The sequence below is a fragment of the Arachis stenosperma genome, chromosome 7, assembly GCF_014773155.1.
Source record: "Arachis stenosperma cultivar V10309 chromosome 7, arast.V10309.gnm1.PFL2, whole genome shotgun sequence".
Taxonomy (NCBI): Eukaryota; Viridiplantae; Streptophyta; class Magnoliopsida; order Fabales; family Fabaceae; genus Arachis; species Arachis stenosperma.
This window is the reverse complement of record NC_080383.1, coordinates 19,793,494-19,813,776: the sequence shown is the minus strand read 5'-3', so window position 1 is coordinate 19,813,776 and position 20,283 is coordinate 19,793,494. Positions and strand designations below refer to the sequence as shown.

The 20,283-nt window shown below is 34.0% G+C and overlaps 1 protein-coding gene, 1 non-coding gene and 2 pseudogenes across 2 annotated transcripts; 2 read left to right on the top strand and 2 right to left on the bottom strand.

Annotated features, from left to right (window-relative positions):
* Positions 1-188: 188 nt before the first annotated feature.
* Positions 189-6,515, bottom strand: LOC130941933 (protein DJ-1 homolog D-like; annotated as a pseudogene).
* Positions 6,516-7,578: 1,063 nt separating this feature from the next.
* Positions 7,579-7,660, top strand: TRNAS-AGA (transfer RNA serine (anticodon AGA)). Its single transcript has one exon. It is a non-coding gene; the product is annotated as a tRNA-Ser (tRNA).
* A 6-nt stretch (positions 7,661-7,666) lies between these two features.
* LOC130939523 (uncharacterized) lies at positions 7,667-13,607 on the bottom strand (annotated as a pseudogene).
* A 2,065-nt stretch (positions 13,608-15,672) lies between these two features.
* On the top strand, positions 15,673-19,640 carry LOC130941840 (uncharacterized). Its single transcript, XM_057870454.1, has 8 exons — positions 15,673-15,735; positions 15,864-15,997; positions 16,100-16,690; positions 16,971-18,242; positions 18,354-18,678; positions 18,780-19,038; positions 19,121-19,357; positions 19,446-19,640. Exons 2-8 carry the CDS (start codon positions 15,890-15,892, stop codon positions 19,477-19,479), a joined length of 2,826 nt encoding a protein of 941 aa, XP_057726437.1. The 5' UTR covers positions 15,673-15,735; positions 15,864-15,889; the 3' UTR covers positions 19,480-19,640.
* Positions 19,641-20,283: the final 643 nt, after the last annotated feature.

The window sequence follows — 20,283 nt, the reverse complement described above, 5'->3', positions numbered from 1 at the left end:
AAAAATCATTTCTCATATTCCATTAGCGGGAAAAAGAAATAGCACACACAAATGTATACAAAGCTTTTCTATTTTCTCTTTTTATTTGGTTATATATAGTGGAGGACCTAATGGCACTTGAGCTAAGGCTCATTTGGCTAACATGCAAGAATACTTTATTATTATAGATTCCGTTGCAAACTACTAAACTAGAAAGAAACACTAATACCAAGTAATGCCATGAGGTGAGAAATGAAGTGAGGGTGACTTAGCCATGAAGCACCAGTAATTAAGTTTCCATCAGTGATGCAAAGTGTAATGGGATTTGGTTCAATCCATGTTGCTCCTGCTAATACCATATTAAGCTTCATTGCAGGGTATGCAGTTACTTTCCTTCCCTATTATTACAACAAGAAGTGAAATAATGTCACCATATAATAAATAAAATATCATATACTCATCATATTGTAATGCACGTCAGTTATGTCACTTGATACTTGCAGATAAAACAAGAGTTCAGAGAAATTAAACACTAATTAATGTGATACTGATTTGGATTAATGAATTTAGAGAATAAATACGTAGTTTAAATTGTTTGGGGTATTTTCAACAAAATATACAATATCCGTAAGAAAGTGAATAATGTGTCAAGTGCTTTTTGCTAGGCATATATGCAATATATTAAAAGTTGCACAAAAAATCAGTCACTAAATTAGCTATCATGTATAAATACATGAATAATACCTTGAGGACATTAGCAGCAACCAAAATCTGTTGTCCATAGCTGATTGCAGCAATTGGCTTATTGCTTTCAACAAAATGCTTCACCCAAGAGATGATACTCTCATTCAAGGCCAAATACTCGGCGGCTCTACCTCCGGGAATGACAAGCGCGTCCTAGCCGGAAGCATCCACGTCGCCGAAGGTAGCATTCAGAACAAAGTCATGCCCTGGCTTCTCAGTGAAATGTTGATAACCTTCAAAATCATGAATAGCAGTTGGGCAGGTGTCACCAGATTTCTTCTTGGGGCAAACAGCATCAACATGGCATCCTAAAGCTCTAAGGGCTTCAAAGGGAACCATCACTTCATAATCCTCCATGTAATCCTGAATTTTAATTTAAGGGCATGCATGTCATTGTGTACTAATTAAATTCCACTCTAAGCAGCATAAACTTATAGGTCTTTCATCTTATGTACTCTTATTTTTTTGTTATGTGACTAACTCCTCACACTTGCTACTCAAACATGTACCCTGAAAACATGAATTAATTTTGAGTAAATGTCTTTCTCGATCCTTGACCAAAATACACAATGGAAAAAGCAGTTTTCCATAATTTGAAAATCTTAATCAATTCTCAATCATTTAAGTAATTGGTCTAAGCAATCTTGTAAACGGCTGATGTGTCAGGACTGTCTAGACAACAACAACAACAACAACAACAACAAAGCCTTGTCCCACTAAGTGGGGTCGGCTACATGAATCAAACGACGCCATTGTGCTCTGTCATGTATCATGTCTACAAAGAGACCGTTTACATGTAGATCTCGTTTGACCACCTCACGGATGGTCTTCTTAGGTCTTCCTCTGCCTTTCGCTCTTTGTCCATCTTCCATCTCATCCACCCTCCTGACTGGATGTTCTATCGGTCTCCTTCCCACATGTCCAAACCACCTGAGACGCGATTCAACCATCTTTTCCACAATGGGTGCTACTCCAACTCTCTCCCTTATATCTTCATTCCTTATTTTATCCAATCGCGTATGACCACTCATCCATCTCAACATCTTCATCTCTGCCACACTCAGCTTATGTTCGTACTCCCCTTTAGCCGCCCAACACTCCGTACTATACAGCATAGCCGGTCTTATAGCGGTGCGATAGAATTTACCTTTAAGTTTTAAAGGCACTTTTTTGTCGCATATAAAACCAGATGCACTCCGCCATTTTGACCAACCTGCTTGGATCCTGTGATTTACATCCTGTTCAATCTCTCCATTATCCTGTATGATGCACCCAAGATACTTAAAACTTTTAACTTTTCGTAGGATGTTTTCTCCAATCTTCACCTCTATATTGGAGTTTTCCCTTCTCAGACTGAATTTACATTCCATATATTCCGTCTTGTTACGGCTTATGCGCAGACCATACACTTCTAGAGCTTCTCTCCATAACTTCAACTTCTTATTTAGGTCTTCCCTTGACTCTCCCATAAGGACGATATCATCGGCAAAAAGCATGCACCATGGCACAGGCTCTTGGATGTGCTCTGTGAGTACTTCCAAGACTAATGTGAAAAGGTATGGACTTAAGGATGATCCCTGGTGTAATCCTATACCAATAGGGAATTCCTCTGTCACACCACCTTGAGTCTTCACACTAGTTGTGGCCCCATCATACATGTCTTTGATTGCCCGAATATATGCGATCCTTACTCTTCTCTTTTCTAAAACCTTCCATAAGACCTCCCTTGGTACCCTATCATACGCTTTTTCCAAATCAATAAACACCATGTGCAGATCCCTTTTATTACTACGATACCTCTCCATCATCCTTCTTAATAGGTATATCGCTTCAGTGGTAGATCTGCCTGGCATAAATCCAAATTGGTTCTCTGTTACTTGTGTCTCTTTTCTCAACCTCCGTTCTATCACCCTTTCCCATAACTTCATAGTATGACTCATAAGCTTAATCCCTCTATAGTTTCCGCAACTTTGTATATCCCCCTTATTCTTGTAGATAGGTACCAAGGTGCTCTTTCTCCACTCATCAGGCATCTTCTTTGACCTTAAAATCTCATTAAAAAGCTTGGTTAACCAGTTGATGCCTTTTCCTCCAAGACCCTTCCAAACCTCAATCGGGATATTATCAGGTCCTACTGCCCTGCCATTTTTCATCTGCTTTAGAGCCTCTTTTACCTCGAAGTCTCGAATCCTTCGATAGTAGTCAAAGTTTTGATCTTCTTCCCTTGTGCATAATCGACCAAGGCTCGGAAGAGTCTTTTGTCCCTCATTAAATAACTCGTAGAAGTAGCTCTTCCACCTTTCATTAATCTTCTCCTCTTGAGCCAACACCTCTCCATCCTTATCCTTTATGCACTTAACCTGATCCAAATCTCTCGTTCTTCTTTCCCGACTCTTTGCGATTCTATATATACATTTTTCTCCTTCTTTCGTGCCCAAAGACTGGTAGAGACCCTCATATGCTCTTGTCCTTGCTTCACTTACAGCCACTTTTGTCTCTTTCTTAGCCGCCTTATATTTTTCCCAGTTATCTGCATTGCGGCATAAAGACCACTCTTTAAAGCATTTCCTTTTTATCTTTATCTTTTCTTGTATACTTGCATTCCACCACCAGGACTCCTTGTCTCTTGGTCCTATTCCTTTAGATTCACCAAAACTTTCTTTTGCTGTTCTTCTAATAACTTCTGCCATCTCCCTCCACATCTCTTCCGCGCTTCCATTCCCATCCCACTTTGCCTCTTCTCCTACCCGTCTTAGGAAGCTTTTTTGTTCCTCACCTTTCATCCGCCACCACCTCGTCCTTGGGTTCTTCGTATAATGTCTTTTCCTCAACTTTTGCTCAACGCGAAAATCCATGACGAGCACCCTATGTTGTGTTGTCAAACTCTCTCCTGGGATAATTTTACAGTTAATGCAAAATTTCCGGTCGACTCTCCTCAACAAGAAGAAGTCGATTTGAGAGCTTGTCATGCCACTCTTATAGGTTATAAGATGTTCATCTCTCTTTTTAAAACATGTATTTGCGATGAGAAGATCAAAAGTTGAGGAAAAGTCCAAAATAGTTTTACCTTCGGCATTGATCACCCCGAAACCATGGCCTCCGTGAATACTCCCATATCCAGTCACTTCTCTCCCAACATGGCCATTTAAATCTCCTCCTAAGAAAATCTTATCTCCCAAAGGTATGCCTTGAACCAAACTCTCTAGATCCTCCCAAAACCTTATCTTGTGTTGTTCGTCTGAACCCACTTGCGGTGCATAGGCGCTAATCACATGGAAAGCACCTCCCTCTACCACTAGTTTGATAGAGATGATCCGATCTCCCACCCTCTTGACATCCACTACGTCCTTCTTCCACTGCTTATCCACAATTATTCCAACCCCATTCCTATTCTTCACCTTTCCTGTATACCAAAGTTTGAAACCAGAAGTATCCAACTCCCTAGCCTTTGCACCAACCCATTTCGTTTCTTGTAGGCACATAATGTTAATCTTCCTCCTTGTCATGGTGTCCACCACCTCCATGGACTTTCCTGTTAGAGTGCCTATGTTCCATGTCCCAAATCTCAACCTTCTGTCGTTTCGACCTTTATCTTTTCCTTTGTGAACTAGCTTATTTACCCTCGTCCGTTCACGAAAACGCGAGAACCCTTGCTCATTTAACACTACATCCGGGCACCGATGCAGCGGCTCTTGCTTCGACACCGTACTCGAGCCATACGGCGCGTTGCTTCCGGGCAACGACCTAGCTTTAGCGCAATAATGTCTTTGATTCATGTCATGGGGGTTCGGCTATATTTTTATGTTGGTTGCCGAAGACCTAACACAACCCTCCTCCTTTATCCGGGCTTGGGACCGGCTATGTACCGCAAGTGTAACATAGGCGGAGTTTCAGGACTGTCTAGACCATTTACTTAAATGGTTAGACAGCTACTTTGTATTTCGAATAAATGGTTAAGAACCGAAAAGACAGTTTACATATTAATTTTCTACCATTAGCAACATAAATAATAATAAAAAAAAACAAGTGAAAACATACCCCACAAAGAAGGAGGATTCTCTTGGCAGTAGCAGCTATAGTCCCTCCCATAGCCTTAACCAAATGATGAATGCTTTGTGCATGTGCAAGATAACAAACAGAAGAAATGATATTACCATCCACCACAAATGATTCCAAGCTTTGAGGTTCAACCCAATTAGCACCAGCAGCTATCAATGTAGGTCCAACAGGAGCATATGCAGTGATCTGCCGGTTGTTGAGAGCGTCGGCGGCTGCAAGAAGCACCTGGCTGTGACAATAGGTAGCAATAGGCTTCCCTGAAGTGCTGAACTCCCTCACCAACTCCACCACGCGCACATTCTGAGTAAGATACTCTGGTGCTCTGCCACCAGGTAACACCAATGCATCATAGTTTGAGCCTTCAACCTCATCAAATGTTGCATTCAGAGTGAAATTGTGACCGCGTGTTTCTGAGTAAGTCTGAGTGCCAAGGACATCAATATCAACATCAAAGATCAAAACTTCAGGGCCATTTGGTTTGCGTTTTTATTTGGTGAAAAAAAAAAGTTGAAAAGAAAACAAAACTGTATGGTTTTTAATACAAACAATGCTACAAGACTAATACATATTATTATCTTGTTAATAATAATTTGTATTTATATTTATATTTACAGGAATTTTACACATAAGAAGAATATAATTTGTACCTACAGAATTTACATACATGAATCAATAGAGTTTATATTCATATTTTTTAGAATTTGTTAAAGACAATTTAATATTTATACAAAAAATACTAAAAATTTTTTATCTTCACAAATTTTCTCTTTCAACATTTCACCTTTTTTCTCCAAAAAATTCTAAAATTAGAAAATACTGAAAATGAAAAAAAAAAATACCCTTAGCTTGTAAAACTCAACGGCAAAGTCAAGAAAATAATAATCTAGTACAAAAAGGGGAAAGAAATCAAGTACTAAGATGGAAACTTTTGCATGCAATATTCAATAATAATAAACTAAACCCAGACAAGTTCAAGTGCCAACATGAAAATTTAGCATACAAAACCAAGAAATAAAAAGTTAAGCACCAATGTTGAAAATAAAAGAAACCCAGAAAATTCAAGTGCCAAGAAGAAAAGTTTAGCATGCAATGCTCAGTAACAAAACAAACCCATAAGAAATTTGATCACCAAGATGAAAACTTTAGCATGGTATGCTCAGTAACAAAAACCAAACCCATTAGAAAATTCAAGTATCAAGAATTGAAATGAATTTTAGCATGGCAGAGAGACCTGATGACCAGCCATCTGTTCAGTGGCGGTTACACAGAAATCACCGGCCTTCCGTCCAGGACAAACGGCGTCGACGGCGACACCATAGCCTTGCAGTGCTTGAAATGGAACCATGGCCTACAATAGTAAAAGTGTCAAGTAGTACCATCATTTTCAACATCAAAATTTTGTTACACTAAGAGAAAAACTGAAGTTGACAACTTCACATTGATGTACATACTATGTTACAAAATCATAAATCTTAAATCATAGTATATACTTATAATTATGAATAAGAAGTAGTTAAGACTTTTAAGACTCAATTTCTGAGTTTAAAGAGAGGTTACTACTACTATATATAAGGAATTGAAGAGAGAAAGGAGATGAAGATGTACCTCATAGTCCTCAGCAAAGTCACCAGCAATTAGAAGAACCCTTTTGGGAGCCATTGAAGTTGCAGGGAATCAGAATCAGAGAATGGTGCTTTTGTTGATCCAAGGTTGTCCGTAACAAACAGAATCACATAAAGCCAAAAGAATTAGTACAACTGATAAGAATTAGTACAAAGAATGGTGCTTTTATGGTCCTCTGTTCTTTTATTATCTTTGCTTTTGTGCTTTTGTGTTCTGAGAACATGATCAGAGCCTATATATAGTTAACATTTCTCAAGTAAAAAATTTTGTTTATTAAAAATAATTAAATCACTAATTTAATATACTGAATATTCTTTGAATAATCCAATATTTAATGAGCTAAAATCAGTAAAAAAATTATTAACTTATCTAAGAATATGGAATGACTCATTTTCACTTTTATAATCAACTTTCAAAAATAAGAGGATGATAATGTATGTTACTCCAAAATTATTAATGTCAATAAGCTTCTTGAAAAACCCCGGGTTGCATTAGTGGGTGCAAAGAGAATTAGAGAAATAAGGGATAATAGAATGTATTTTAGTAATTAATGAAAATATAGTTAAATGGGAGTGACATTTGTAATTTTAGAATGGTAAAAACCTTTTTTTTTAAATAATATAATCAAATAGATTAACATTGTAATCAAAATATGAATAAAAACTAAAAAAGTAAAAAAAATTACAGTGGTGGCTAAGAATTTAGTGGTTCATTTTTGTGTTCATAAAAAAAATTTAATTATTTTGTTGCAAAAATTCTGATTATTTTAGTAGTTGATTAATTTATTAAAATATTATGTTAAACACATATAAATATACGCAAAAAGTAATCATAAAATCAGTTGTTTGTATAGAATATATATTATAATACAAGATACATATTAAAAACGAGTTACACAATATATATATTTATACACAAATATATAATGATTAATTTTTGGTGTACACATAATATTTTTAATTTGACAATAACAGGTATTTTATGCCAAAATTTAAAGTTTACAGGACCTAATCCATGTTTTCCATTTTTCATATAAAAAATAAGCACTAATCCACGTTTGGATTGCCATTATTAATCCATGTTTTCCATTACATTATTGTTTTAATATATCAAAAGATGGTGAAAGTAAAATAACCTATTAAATATGATGGTTTATAACGAAATAACAAGAAAGTGGACGTGCCGGAGTGGTTATCGGGCATGACTAGAAATCATGTGGGCTCTGCCCGCGCAGGTTCGAATCCTGCCGTTCACGTTTTTATTCAAATGAACATACATATAAAGTTAGCAAGTTAGAAGATTCCACATACCTTGCTCCATAGACTTAGACTTATTTCTTGAATGGTGAGTTGATGCATTTCCTAATATCCAAAGGCAATATCTGTGCATAAAACCAGACCAAAAGTTTTTCAATAAAATTTAGAGCATGATCATAACATATATTTAGAGCATGATCATAACATATATCAACAATCAAAAATGCTATTTGTACACCAAAATCAGCCACTAAATTCAACCACCAATATATTTGTGTATAAATATATATGTGGTTTAATTTATTTTCAATATGTATTTGTATTCCAACATGTATTTTATACTTGTGGTTGACTTTAGTGGTCGATTTTGGTGTATACGTTAGCATAATTGATCTATAATATATAATGAATTCAAAGTAGGTACATTTTTTTCTTAGAGTATGAAATCTTAAATTACAAAAATGCACTTAATTAATCCTATATTTTGAACTTCTAATGATATTTTTAGTTATAGAATAGAATTTAATTTCGACAGTATTAAATAATTTTACACGTAGATCCAATCATTAAACAAAAAATGTTAGCAAAAACAACAATGTTTTACATCAATCGCATGAATGGTTATCCAAAAAAAAAATGTAATTTCACAACTGCGTAAAAACAGTATATCAAAATTAAACCATATATACTAACAGTAAAAGTAATTAAATAAAATATCACCAAATAAACGAATTTTATATAAGTAGCATACCTAGCCCTTGTCAATGCCACATTTGTTCTTTGTCTATTTGAAAGAAAACCAATACTTCCAACACCATTGGATCTCACAGTTGATATTATAATTATGTCTTCTTCACCACCTTGAAAACCATCAACAGAACGAACACTCACAGAGAAGTTAGGATCACTGTCTGAAATGTATTGCTTTATGGTCTTCTGGATTTCATGTACTTGACCATTGTATGGAGATATGATTCCTATGCTAACTTTCTTTCTTCTTGTCAAACATTCTGGCAAGAGAAGGAAAAGAAATAATATCATATATATATCATATTAGGTTTAACTATGTTTTTATTCCCTATAATTGTGTGTTTAAATGTTTCAAAATTGTTTTGGTCCCATTAAAAGTTTTGCTTGGTGTTGGTTTCTCATTTTTTTATATAGGTAAGTTCCTTGTTCCTATCATCTAAACATCATATTAAATTACGATATTATAAATAAGGGAAGGTATGAGAAGCCAATGAAATATTTATACAATGTGTACAATGGAGGTTTATGGAGTATTAGAGATATAATCATTAGTGTTACATTTTTTCATCAGCTGGAGCTTTTGGGATGAGTGGTATTATGACATGGTATTAAAATGCTAGATCCGAAAGGTCAAGAGTTCGATCTTTGGTGAATCCAAAAATTAAACTAATTTTTCGAGAAGATGTTTATTATCCTTGTACTCAGAGACTTATTTCAATTATTGGGATTTAGTATCATGTTTATTGGTCCAGAGACTGAGATTCAGTATTGAGGAGACACAGGAGACTGAAATTTTAATAACATTTTTTACTTAAAATACCCCTATTTCAATTAATTAAGTTCAACTTCACTCTTAGTGTAAATTAAATTAGAGCTTTATTTTTATTTCATTCTCTGTCTCCCACATTACACCAAAGTACTCATTGTGTAAATTAAATTAGAATTTTATTCTTATTTCATTCTCTGTCTCCCACATTACACCAAAGTAACACAATATTGAGACTTATTTCAATCTCTGTCTCGCTCTCAGTCTTAGTCTCTCAGTCTCTGTCTCTCTTTCAAACACTACCTTAATTATCCTCCTAATACATAAATGAGTAAAAATTCAAATAATTATCATATTTTTCGAAAATATGAAAAAAAAAAATTAAAACTATTTTATTTAGAAATTAGGAAGAAAATTAAAAGGATTGGTTAGAACTCTAATTATTTTTCTTTAAAATATCTATAATTTCTAATGACATGGTACGCAACACTAAACACAGTTTAAGAAAAAAGAGGTACCAAGATCATGGCAAAAGCTTTATAGAGACTAAAATTAAAATGACCTATATTTATAGGGACTAAAGGATATTCAAGCTTAATTACAAATGATGAGAAAGATAAACTAACCTTTTCTAAGGCTTTGAATAATCTGAGAGACAGCAGCAGCCTCAGCAATGTTCTTCAAACTATGATCATGATTAGACTGCTCTTTACCCCTTGATATGTTGATGAAAGAGTAGGAGCCATACATTTTCCCTTTAAGGAATTGTTTATTGTAGCTTGTTAATTTGACAATGGATGCATCAGCAAGTTGCTTATCATAGAACTCTTCACTTGGGAATTTGCTAATTGATGGATGCATCCTATACTGAATATTAAGCATGTGCCTCTCTTTTCCCAACAATACCAATCTCTCAAACAAACTTCTTCCAAATTCAGCCTTCTCAGCTATCTAAAATTTGATCAGTTAACATATTAGATAATGATCTTCAATAATAAACAAAATTCAAAACAACTAAGTTACTAAACCAAAGTAGGAGTATCTACTAGAATATTTAAAAGGTTAACAAGCAAAACTACTTAGTTAGGGTGTTTAAACACGGGTTCAAACCATGGAAACAACCACCGATATAATTTTCAGGTTAAGCTGTATACATTACACCCTTTAGGTGTGGTCCTTTTCTGGATCCTGCGTTAACGCGGAATACTTGTGCACCGAATTGCCTTTTTTTTATTGACACGGTGGAATAGACACATTCATAATCCAAGGACAAGGGGTCTAATTCAATTCGCTTAAGTCTGCAACATGGACTCCACTACCAGAAAGTTTCCTTTAAAAGATTTCAGAATCTAAACCAAACTCACATTTTTGTGACCTAATTTCATATATGGTAAGTAAACAACTCTTTTTCCTTATATTTTAGTGATTGAGCAACCAAAGTACCTTGCTTTTAACCAATGAAGTTGCAATGGAATTGCTGATTCACATTCTCTCAGCTGTGCTGCTTCATCAATAACTACAAACCGGAACATTTCCACTTTTTGAGTATGCAATTTAGAAGAACTTGATGCAGTACAAAATACTAAGCATGCTTTCTCAATGCAAAACATTGACACGCCATCTTTGCTTGTGATCCAAGGAAGCGAAATTGAACATAAAATGAGAAGACACCACATCCAACTCAAAACCTTAAGGTGTCAAATTAATGGGTCTCTCATCTTATAAACTCCTCACTCTTCCATGCTTTCTTTGATGTAGGACTAACTTCAACACTCCTCACACTTGCAACACTAACAATCTCCCCTCAAGTGAGCCTCCACATCAAGCATCAACTCCCCTCTACCTCCTCCACCACCATGAGTATTTGTCCATCACACCGTCGCAAAATACCGCGGGACACGCCGCCCGGACCACCTTTGCCGGGAAGACTTTCGATGTTTCACCTTGAATATCCCTTAAAACTACCAGACCAATTAACCATCGGCTCTGATACCACTTGTTGGGCCAACCGTGAGGAGCTCTCAACCACTGGAGAGATTTCGGGGAGGAATTAAGTGAGAGAACATAAGATGAGAAGACACCACATCCAACTCAAAACCTTCTCATCTTATGTTCTCTCACTTGATTCCTCCCCGAAGTCTCCCTCGTTGTTGAGAGCTCTCCACGTTCGACCCAACAGTATACAAGGCTTTCATGAACAACTAGAGCCTACCTCCAATGTTACTGAACCTTTGCTTCACAAATTGCTCCATTGTCATACCAGCAGCACTCATCTTTTTATCTTCAACATACAAATTGTAAGATTCTACAACCCCATTGAATTTCTTCTCAACAAATTGCTCAAATGTCAAAAGGTTAGAACTCTTCACTTTTCTCTTGTATGAAAAATATGCACGTTTTACATTGCTGTTACTTTTCTTAGCAAATTCTTCCAATGACATTAGATCCTCCTTATCATTCAGTTCACACCTATATTGTTGATTGGGGTTCTTCAGTAACTTGATCATAAGTTTCAAGTGATGTTTCCACCCGGTTAATGGCATAAAACACTTTAAAAGCTCTTCCACTCTATAATCAAGAAACACATCTTCAAGACCGGGAAAATTGTCCACTTTCATTCTGTTTTTGTTGCCAAATAGCAAAACGTTACCAAGGCCATAAGTATCAAACTTCTGTGACTGCTTAAACAAACTATGCAGGCGAGACGCCACGGTCAACACTGCATTATTAGTTGGAGCACATGTCAATGTTCTGATCTTCGACCGGAGCAATGAATATAACAAGCAAGCAACAGTCTTTGTTTTGCCGGTTCCTGGGGGGCCCCATATAAGTTTAACATTATGACTGTAATGGCATTTGCTCATAGCAACACAGCTTAGAACAGAATCTCTTTGAGATTCATTCAGATTCTGAGCACGGATTATGCTTTGTGCTGAAGATTGAGCTGGAGACTCAGTCATGTTTTCTCCAGAACAGCAAATCTGACAGACTCCTTCAATCTGTAAAATATGGTATAAGCATTGGAAATAAAAATAAGAAATCAAATAGATTCAACAACATTAGCAGCATATCGAAATCAGAGCTCAATGCATGAACATTTATAAAATGAGTCTCATGTAGAAAATGTTTCCATCAGTGTTCAATTAGTTATTGGTACAAAAAAGTTTGCAACTAGCCTCAATTATGCTTTTTAAATAACACTTAACTTACATTTGAATTAGGCTCATGCTGCAGAACTTTTTCAATAATGTTCATCTTTTCATCAACATTCAGTGCTCGCCAGATGCGAATATTTGTGGTCATGTTCAACAAATATACAACATAGAGCTTTTGTGTTTCGTTAATATTCTCGGAAAATTCAGAATCCATATCCAACCATTTAGATGAAAGTACTTCAATCTCATCAGTAAATTCATCTTCTGATCCACAAATATAAGCAATATGGTATTGCATTTTAGGCCTGTTCAAGTCATATATCCCTTTTGGTCTAACATCTGTGAAAGCAACAATGTCTCCAAATTCAGGTTCATATTTCCCAACATTTTGAACTTCTTCAGTGACCTTCTTTACTCTCATTTTATAGAACAAGGCCTTGGGAGGTTTGAAGTCCTTGGACCTTTGAATCGTCATGACCTCACAAAATGGAGCTTGAGAAACACCTTCTATTCCTGAGCACAGATCACTGTGAGTTTCCTCAATCAGTGGGAAAATAAATGAGTTCAAGTACTCTTTTGTTGAGGAGAATGAGAGTGGAATCTTCTGAACCTGTGAAGAAAAACATTTTATCTCCTAGAAGATTAAAATGGTATAGAAAGTGCAACCAATATAGATAATAAGATTAACATCATTTGAGGCATAATATATAACTATTATATTACAAAGTTATAGTGCTTCCCTTCTTGCTAAGAAATTTCATTATCTACTTACAGCAGAAAAGCAATGATTGTATTAATCTTTTTGAAGAGAAGTTGAAATTAAGAATACAATTAGTTTGCAAATTTGTGATTAAAAATACACGAGCAACTTTGTACGTATGAAGAACAGCACTCTTTCAATTCTACATTTTGTTTCCTCACTCTGTTAAAAATTTAAAAACAGAACAAAAACAGAAAACTAACTAGGATAAATAAAAAGAATAATGTAAGAATATCAAAGGCTAAAGAATATTGAACATAAAACAATAATAATAATTAAAAAAAGACCTTGTCTTTGTAGAGCTTGTGGTTGAGAACATCATGGAGAGTCCATGAGAACATAATATCCAACATCGTTGATCCTTTTTTCTTTTCTCTCTTAATTCTAAATGACACAAATAAAGAATACGAGTCACAATTTTTTTTCTTTATTTTGTTGACGTATATATAGCAGTCAGCCAGTCACAATAACTGAAGGAAACAGAACCGTCCACACTACAAAACTTCAAACCACATCAGTATATAGTAGTGAAGAATAATTAGCTGTAGTAAATAGGAACAAAAAGGTAACATTAAACGAAACTAATTAGTCTTTGTTCTGTTTGACCGGGACACTGAAAAAAGCCAAATAAAAAAAAAAATAATATTATATGATCAATAAATATTATTATTTTGAGTCGATGTTTAAAACGTAATAGTTTACACCACATTTACAAAGATTCGCATACATAAAATACATCATTTCTATTTATATTTACTATAGTTTATATATATAAATTTAAAAATTTTCAATAGTTTAGAGAAAGGGAGTTTAAATCTAAGGCCTTTTTTTATGCTTTAAAATTTAAGCAGTAAAACAATTTCTGCAACTTTAGATTTACTGTGTCTGCGAAGTTAATTATGCATGAAATAATTTATTTTTGTCTCATAATGAATGAATAGAAAATAGAATAGAATAGAGAAAAGAACCCAACTATATATCTTGGTTCAATCATCTTATACAATGTACTATATCCAGTCTTCAGTCTTCACCATAACATGATAGAATTTTTACTATCTTTTCAATAATTACAATTACCAATTTTCTAGAATTCTTCCTATTCCTATCCGGGACAAACTAAACTTCTAACCAAATTTAATTTGGCTAAATTCACTTCTTAGACTCTCAATACTAAACACTCACCCAACTTAACAAAAAAATTTCTCAAAATAATTACAAAAGAGATTGAAATAATCTTTAGCTTTTCTCCAAATTATTTTTTTTTTGTCTTTTTTTAATGATTTTTTCTAAATCCTTACATTTATGTTTTTTTTATTAATTGAAAAAAAAAAGATAAAACTAAAAAATCAGAATATTCAATAAAAAAATATGAAGGAGAAGAAATAAAACAAGTTAAAAGCTATAAAAATAATCAGATTTTAGAATTTTCAGTTGTTGCCTTTATTTTAGCAGAATGCTTTTTGTAGTGTAGATGGATTGCTTCTAAAACTTCAAAATTTGAGAGGTGAGGTGCTAGGTTAACTCATAAATTTGGTTTTCTTTCGTTACCTCAATTTAAAAGTATTGAATTTGGATTTTCTAAAGTTTGAATTTCACTTTAAAGAGATACACTATTTATTTTATAGGTAGGACCAAAAATAAATATGAGAGAAAAACAATTTAAGGATAGAAGATCACACTTTACCCTCTAAAATACAAATTTAAAATTTAGAAGATCCAAATTCAAAAGTATTCGTTATTACATGTAGTGAAATGCGTTGGTCACTCCTAACACAAAGATGAAAAAGTAGCAAAGGTTGACGCCAAGTCAATTGCAAGTTATTTAGGTTGGTCTCTTTCTCATGCACTGTTGTTTAGTTTCTTTCACTGGTGGGAATATGAATGATTGAATGTGTATCAAAAAGAGAGAGAAAGCAAAGAAACTTAGAGGGTAAGCAGATTTTTTTGGTGACTATTAATTTTTTTGGTGACTAGAGGGTAAGCAGATGACTAAAAATAAAAATAGTGAAAGAGATTTTTTTTTCTCTTTTTCTCTTTAACATAGGACACTTTTAAACTTTAAATTCAAAAGTAAAATATGGGATAAAAATAACAATTCACCTCTATAATTTTAAAAAATATAAAAAATTAACTTTTAAATAACCAATATTTATTAATATTAGAATTTATGTTTGTAATTTAAAATTTAGAATTACATGTTTATAATTTAAAATATAAAATTTAAGATGAACGAAATAATTCTAAAAAAAATTTGCTGATTTTCATCGAGAAAAGTAGTTAACTAGCATTACTTTTTATTTTAATAACATTGAAAATAGAATCTAAAAAAAACTAATAAAATTGACTAAATATTGATTGAAAAATATTAGTTTTAATTTTTTTTTCTAAATAAATACTCATATAAGGAGAAGAGATGCCTTAGGAAAGAAGGTTCTACTAAGTTGTGAGCTTTTTTTTCTAAATAATTTGTTGATTGCATCATTGCATGAAGCTGAGGTCTCTCTCTCTCTCTCCCTCTCTCTCTCTCTCTCTCTCTCTATATATATATATATTCTAAGAACGTTTAATTTTCAACTAAGCACTTGAAGTTTTGCTTTTACATTCATTAACGGCAACAAGTCTACAACAGCCACATTCATTTTAGTAAATATTCTTCATTCTGGCTTCCATGAAGTGTATATTTAACATTAACATATACAAGTGATGAATAGTTTCACTAGATCTATTAGAGAATATTAATGGTTTCTTGCTATTATTTGAAATTCATTCAGATTTGATCTTCATCAATTAGCAAAGGATGTCAAAGACTAGTAGGGAGGATCATGATGATGAATCCAGTTTGTTGGATATTGTATTCTCTTGGAACCTCAAAGATGTTCTAAATGACAATCATTACAAGCACAAGGTTATTTTAGTCTTTTCCCTCTTCTTTTTTTATAAATATTTTGTTTTTGTTTCCATGTTGGTGAAGCTAAGAAATGAGTTTAAGAAACAGTGTTTTTAGCAGGTCTCTAAGATTCCAGAAACATTCAATTCTGTGAAAGAATACATGAACTCATTCATTCCTTCATTGATTGAAGAGACACGCAGTGACATGTGTTCAGGATTGAAAGGAGTGTCTAGAGCTCGATTCTGCGAAATCAAGACTGTCGAAATGGACACAGAGTTCTTCAAACCTCCTAAGAAGTTGTTCTATCTCTTAACATTGGTGAACACTAGTGATAATGATGATGTAGATAAAGATGATGTGGAAGAAGGTGGTGAAATTGGACAATCATATGAGCCTATGCTAGGAGATGTTATTGCATTTACTCCTATTAGACCAAAATGCATAGATGATTTAAACAGCCCCAAAAACTTCTACCATATTGGTTATGTTGTTAGGCCAAAACGTGCATATGACAATGCAATTCCAATTTTGTCCTCCAAGTACATGGAGACTAAGAATGAATATGACAGAAGTGGTGGTGTTAAGAAGCTTTATGTTGTGTATCTTATGAACATTCTAACAAATGTTAGGATATGGAAGGCATTGAATTCACAGCTAGAGGATGCAGATATGAGCATTATTGAAAAGGTGCTAAGACCTGACATGATGGTAAGGGAAAAAAAAAAACTATTCTATATATTGAGGTTGTGAATTTAGGTTATATAATTTATTGTATATCATTTTTTAACTTTGGTTTGATGGTGAATTACTTTGTAAATATAAATTTATGCAAATGAGTCACTAGGTGTAAATACATTACATAAATCTAGTGCATGATTTGGACTGTTTAAAATTATCATAATCTGAATGCTTCTAAGTTCTTTCATTACCTTAATTTCTCAAAACACTGAGGTAATAGCATGTAACATGTTTTCTTTATTGTTCTTAGATTGGAAGAAAATGTCAAATATGCCCCTCAGAGCTAAATGTTATTGGCACTTCAAGCATAAGAAATATGATTCAGTCTCAGAATCTCAATGAATCACAAGAACATGCAGTTTCAAGCTGTGTGAGCATGACAAAATGTCACCATACCAGCACCATGAACCTTATATGGGGACCTCCTGGGACTGGGAAGACCAAGACTGTGGCTTGTATCTTATTTTCCCTTTTGAAGCTTAGAGTCAGGACATTGACATGTGCTCCAACTAACACAGCAGTGATGGCGGTTGCGTCGCGGCTGCATAGCCTTGTTAAGGATTCACTTGAGCATGAATCATATGGTTTTGGAGACATAGTCCTATTTGGCAATAGTTCTAGAATGAAGGTTGACACTTATCTTGGCCTTAAAGATATCTTTCTCGAAAATCGTGTGAATAATCTTGTTAAGTGTTTTGCTCCACTAAGTGGGTGGAAACATAGCATTGAATCAATGATTCAACTGATTAAGGAACCTAAGAAGCTATATAAATTGTATCAGAAAGAGGAGGGCCTAATGCCATTTGAAGATTTTGTGCATCAAGAAAACAGCACTGTTGAAATCCAGTATAGAATGAACTTGCTCTTTGGTGATTCTAAAACATTGAAGGAATTTGTGAACATGAAATACAGTGACATTGCAGAGAAGTATCATTCTCTCATTGAAAGTATAATGACATTTGATCAATTTGTGAAGAAGAAATTCAGGGAACTGAAAGGAAAACTTGAATTCTGTATGCAGACTTTGTACACACACATGCCAACATCTTTTATTCAGATCAGTGATGTGAGGAGGATGACTAGAGCTTTAGATTTGCTTAGATCCCTTGAAAGTTCCTTGAATCATGTTCTGTACAGGAGAACTCTGAATTATAGTGATGATGAAGAAGAAGAAGAAAATGAGGAAAAAGAAATTATTGACTGCTTGGGGTGGCCAAGCCTGGAAAGAGAATTATGTGTTGGAATACTAACTACACTTTGTCAATCCGTTTTCATTCCGGTCACTAATGACAAGCATGGAATCGAGAAATTCTGCTTGTCAAATGCTTGTCTGATTTTCTGTACAGCATCAAGTTCTGTAAAGTTGTTCACAGAAGGAATGACACAGCTTAAATTTCTGGTAGTTGATGAAGCTGCACAGCTTAAAGAATGCGAGTCAACCGTACCATTACAGCTCCCAGGCCTTAGGCATTGTGTCTTAATCGGCGACGAGAAACAACTTCCGGCCTTGGTAAAAAGCAAGGTACTGAGCATTGTTTCTAAATAGTTAGTTCTTTTGTGATCTTAATTGTTGTTTATTGAACCTTGATCATTTTTATGTGTTATGTTTTTTAAATTGATCAACTTCTTATAGATTGCTGAGAAGACGGAATTTGGAAGAAGCTTATTTGAGAGGTTGGTAATCTTAGGAAATGAGAAGCATATGCTGAATGTTCAGTATAGGATGAGTCCTTCAATTAGCTTATTTCCAAGTGAAGAGTTCTATGAAGGAAAGCTTTCTGATGCTCCAATTTTGAGTAATTTAACCTATAACAAAAAATTCCTTGAAGGAGATATCTATGGTTCTTATGCATTCATAAATGTAGCTAAAGGCAGAGAACAAATTGGTCTTGGACATAGTACAAAAAACATTGTTGAAGCTGCTGTAATTTCTGAGATTGTCGGACACCTCCACAAAGGTTGTTAAATTCTCTCACCTTTTCTTGTCTTGTCTCATTAACTATGTCAATGTAATTTTTATGTGTTCTTACTAGTGCAACACTTTTTGTTTTCTTGGCAGAGTTTGTGAGGACAAAGAAGAAAACTAGCATAGGAATCATATCTCCTTACAATGCTCAAGTTTATGAAATTCAAGAGAAAGTTAAGAATTACACTTCCGTTTCTGACCCTGATTTCAGTTTAAGTGTTCGCTCCGTCGATGGCTTTCAAGGCGGCGAAGAAGATATTATCATAATATCAACAGTTAGAGCAAATGGTGCTGGAAAAGTTGGATTTCTTTCCAACAGACAAAGAACAAATGTGGCATTGACAAGAGCTAGGTATGTTAAACTAAACTACCACCTTAATTTATAAATGAGAATATGCATAAGCTGATTAAAATTTATTGTTTGATTTTTGTAGATATTGCCTTTGGATTGTTGGAAATGGTTCAACATTGTTTAATAGTGAGTCTATATGGAGTAAACTGGTTCTTGATGCTAAGAAAAGAAATTGTTTTCACAATGCTAGTGAAGACAAGAAATTGGGTCAAGTAATTGAGGATGCATTGTTTGAGATAGAACTTCTTGAAGAATCTGCATCAACATTTAAGAAACTAAGCCTAGGAAGTAAGACAGAATTTGGTGGTTCATATTCAAGGTAAAATGTTTGTTGCTTAGCTTAATTTGTGTACATTTTTGTTTGATTTTTCACTTTGAGGATCTAATATTTTTGCATAAATTTTCAGGAAATCTTCAAGGAACAGGCCAAGGAAGTGTTAAGGAGTTTATTAGATGTTAAATTTAAATCTTTGCACAAAGAATATCAAAGGAGTTTAGCTTCTATGAGTTTGTATATTTAAAACTTCTGAACTTATTAATAGTGTGGTTTACATATAAACTATAAACCTGTGTTTTTTGGTGCCAGGAAACCTGTGTTTGTGTTAACTGATTATAAGAAACTTAGTATTAACTTTTAATGTTATTTTTAACATGTTTCATGTTTGTCTTCCTTTGGATAATTGGGTATGTAATTCGCTTATTTTAATTTATTTACATAAAGGAGATACCTACTTGAGTAAAATCGGTGTCCATAATAGACCCTAATTACTGAAAATATTTAGTTATGTTCAAATAGAAACATATATATCAATGTTAAACATAAGGGAAAAAAAACACTAGCGTTATTAACACAAATAACTACAAATCACTTTGTAATAATAAAAAAAAAAAAAAACACATATTCAGCCCTAGATATTTACCGAAAGTCGAAACCTTGGTTATCTTTTTAAAGAATTTCTATTTGTAATAGCAAAATATAATTAAACATGAGAGACGTTATAAGTTTTGCTCTGTGGAGAGTAGTGAGCAAGCCACATTAATTTAGTCAAAGGTTGACTCTTGATAATCTCTGCCTTGGAGGACAATCTGCGGAGACAACGTAACCGTGATAGCACTATGAGTACTATCTTCCATTATTGTCTGACTCATTAAAATAATAATAAAATTATTTTTATGTCATTTTACTATGTTCTTCTTGGAATACAAAATATTAGTTAAATTTAACTTGGAGCGTGTTTAAATAAA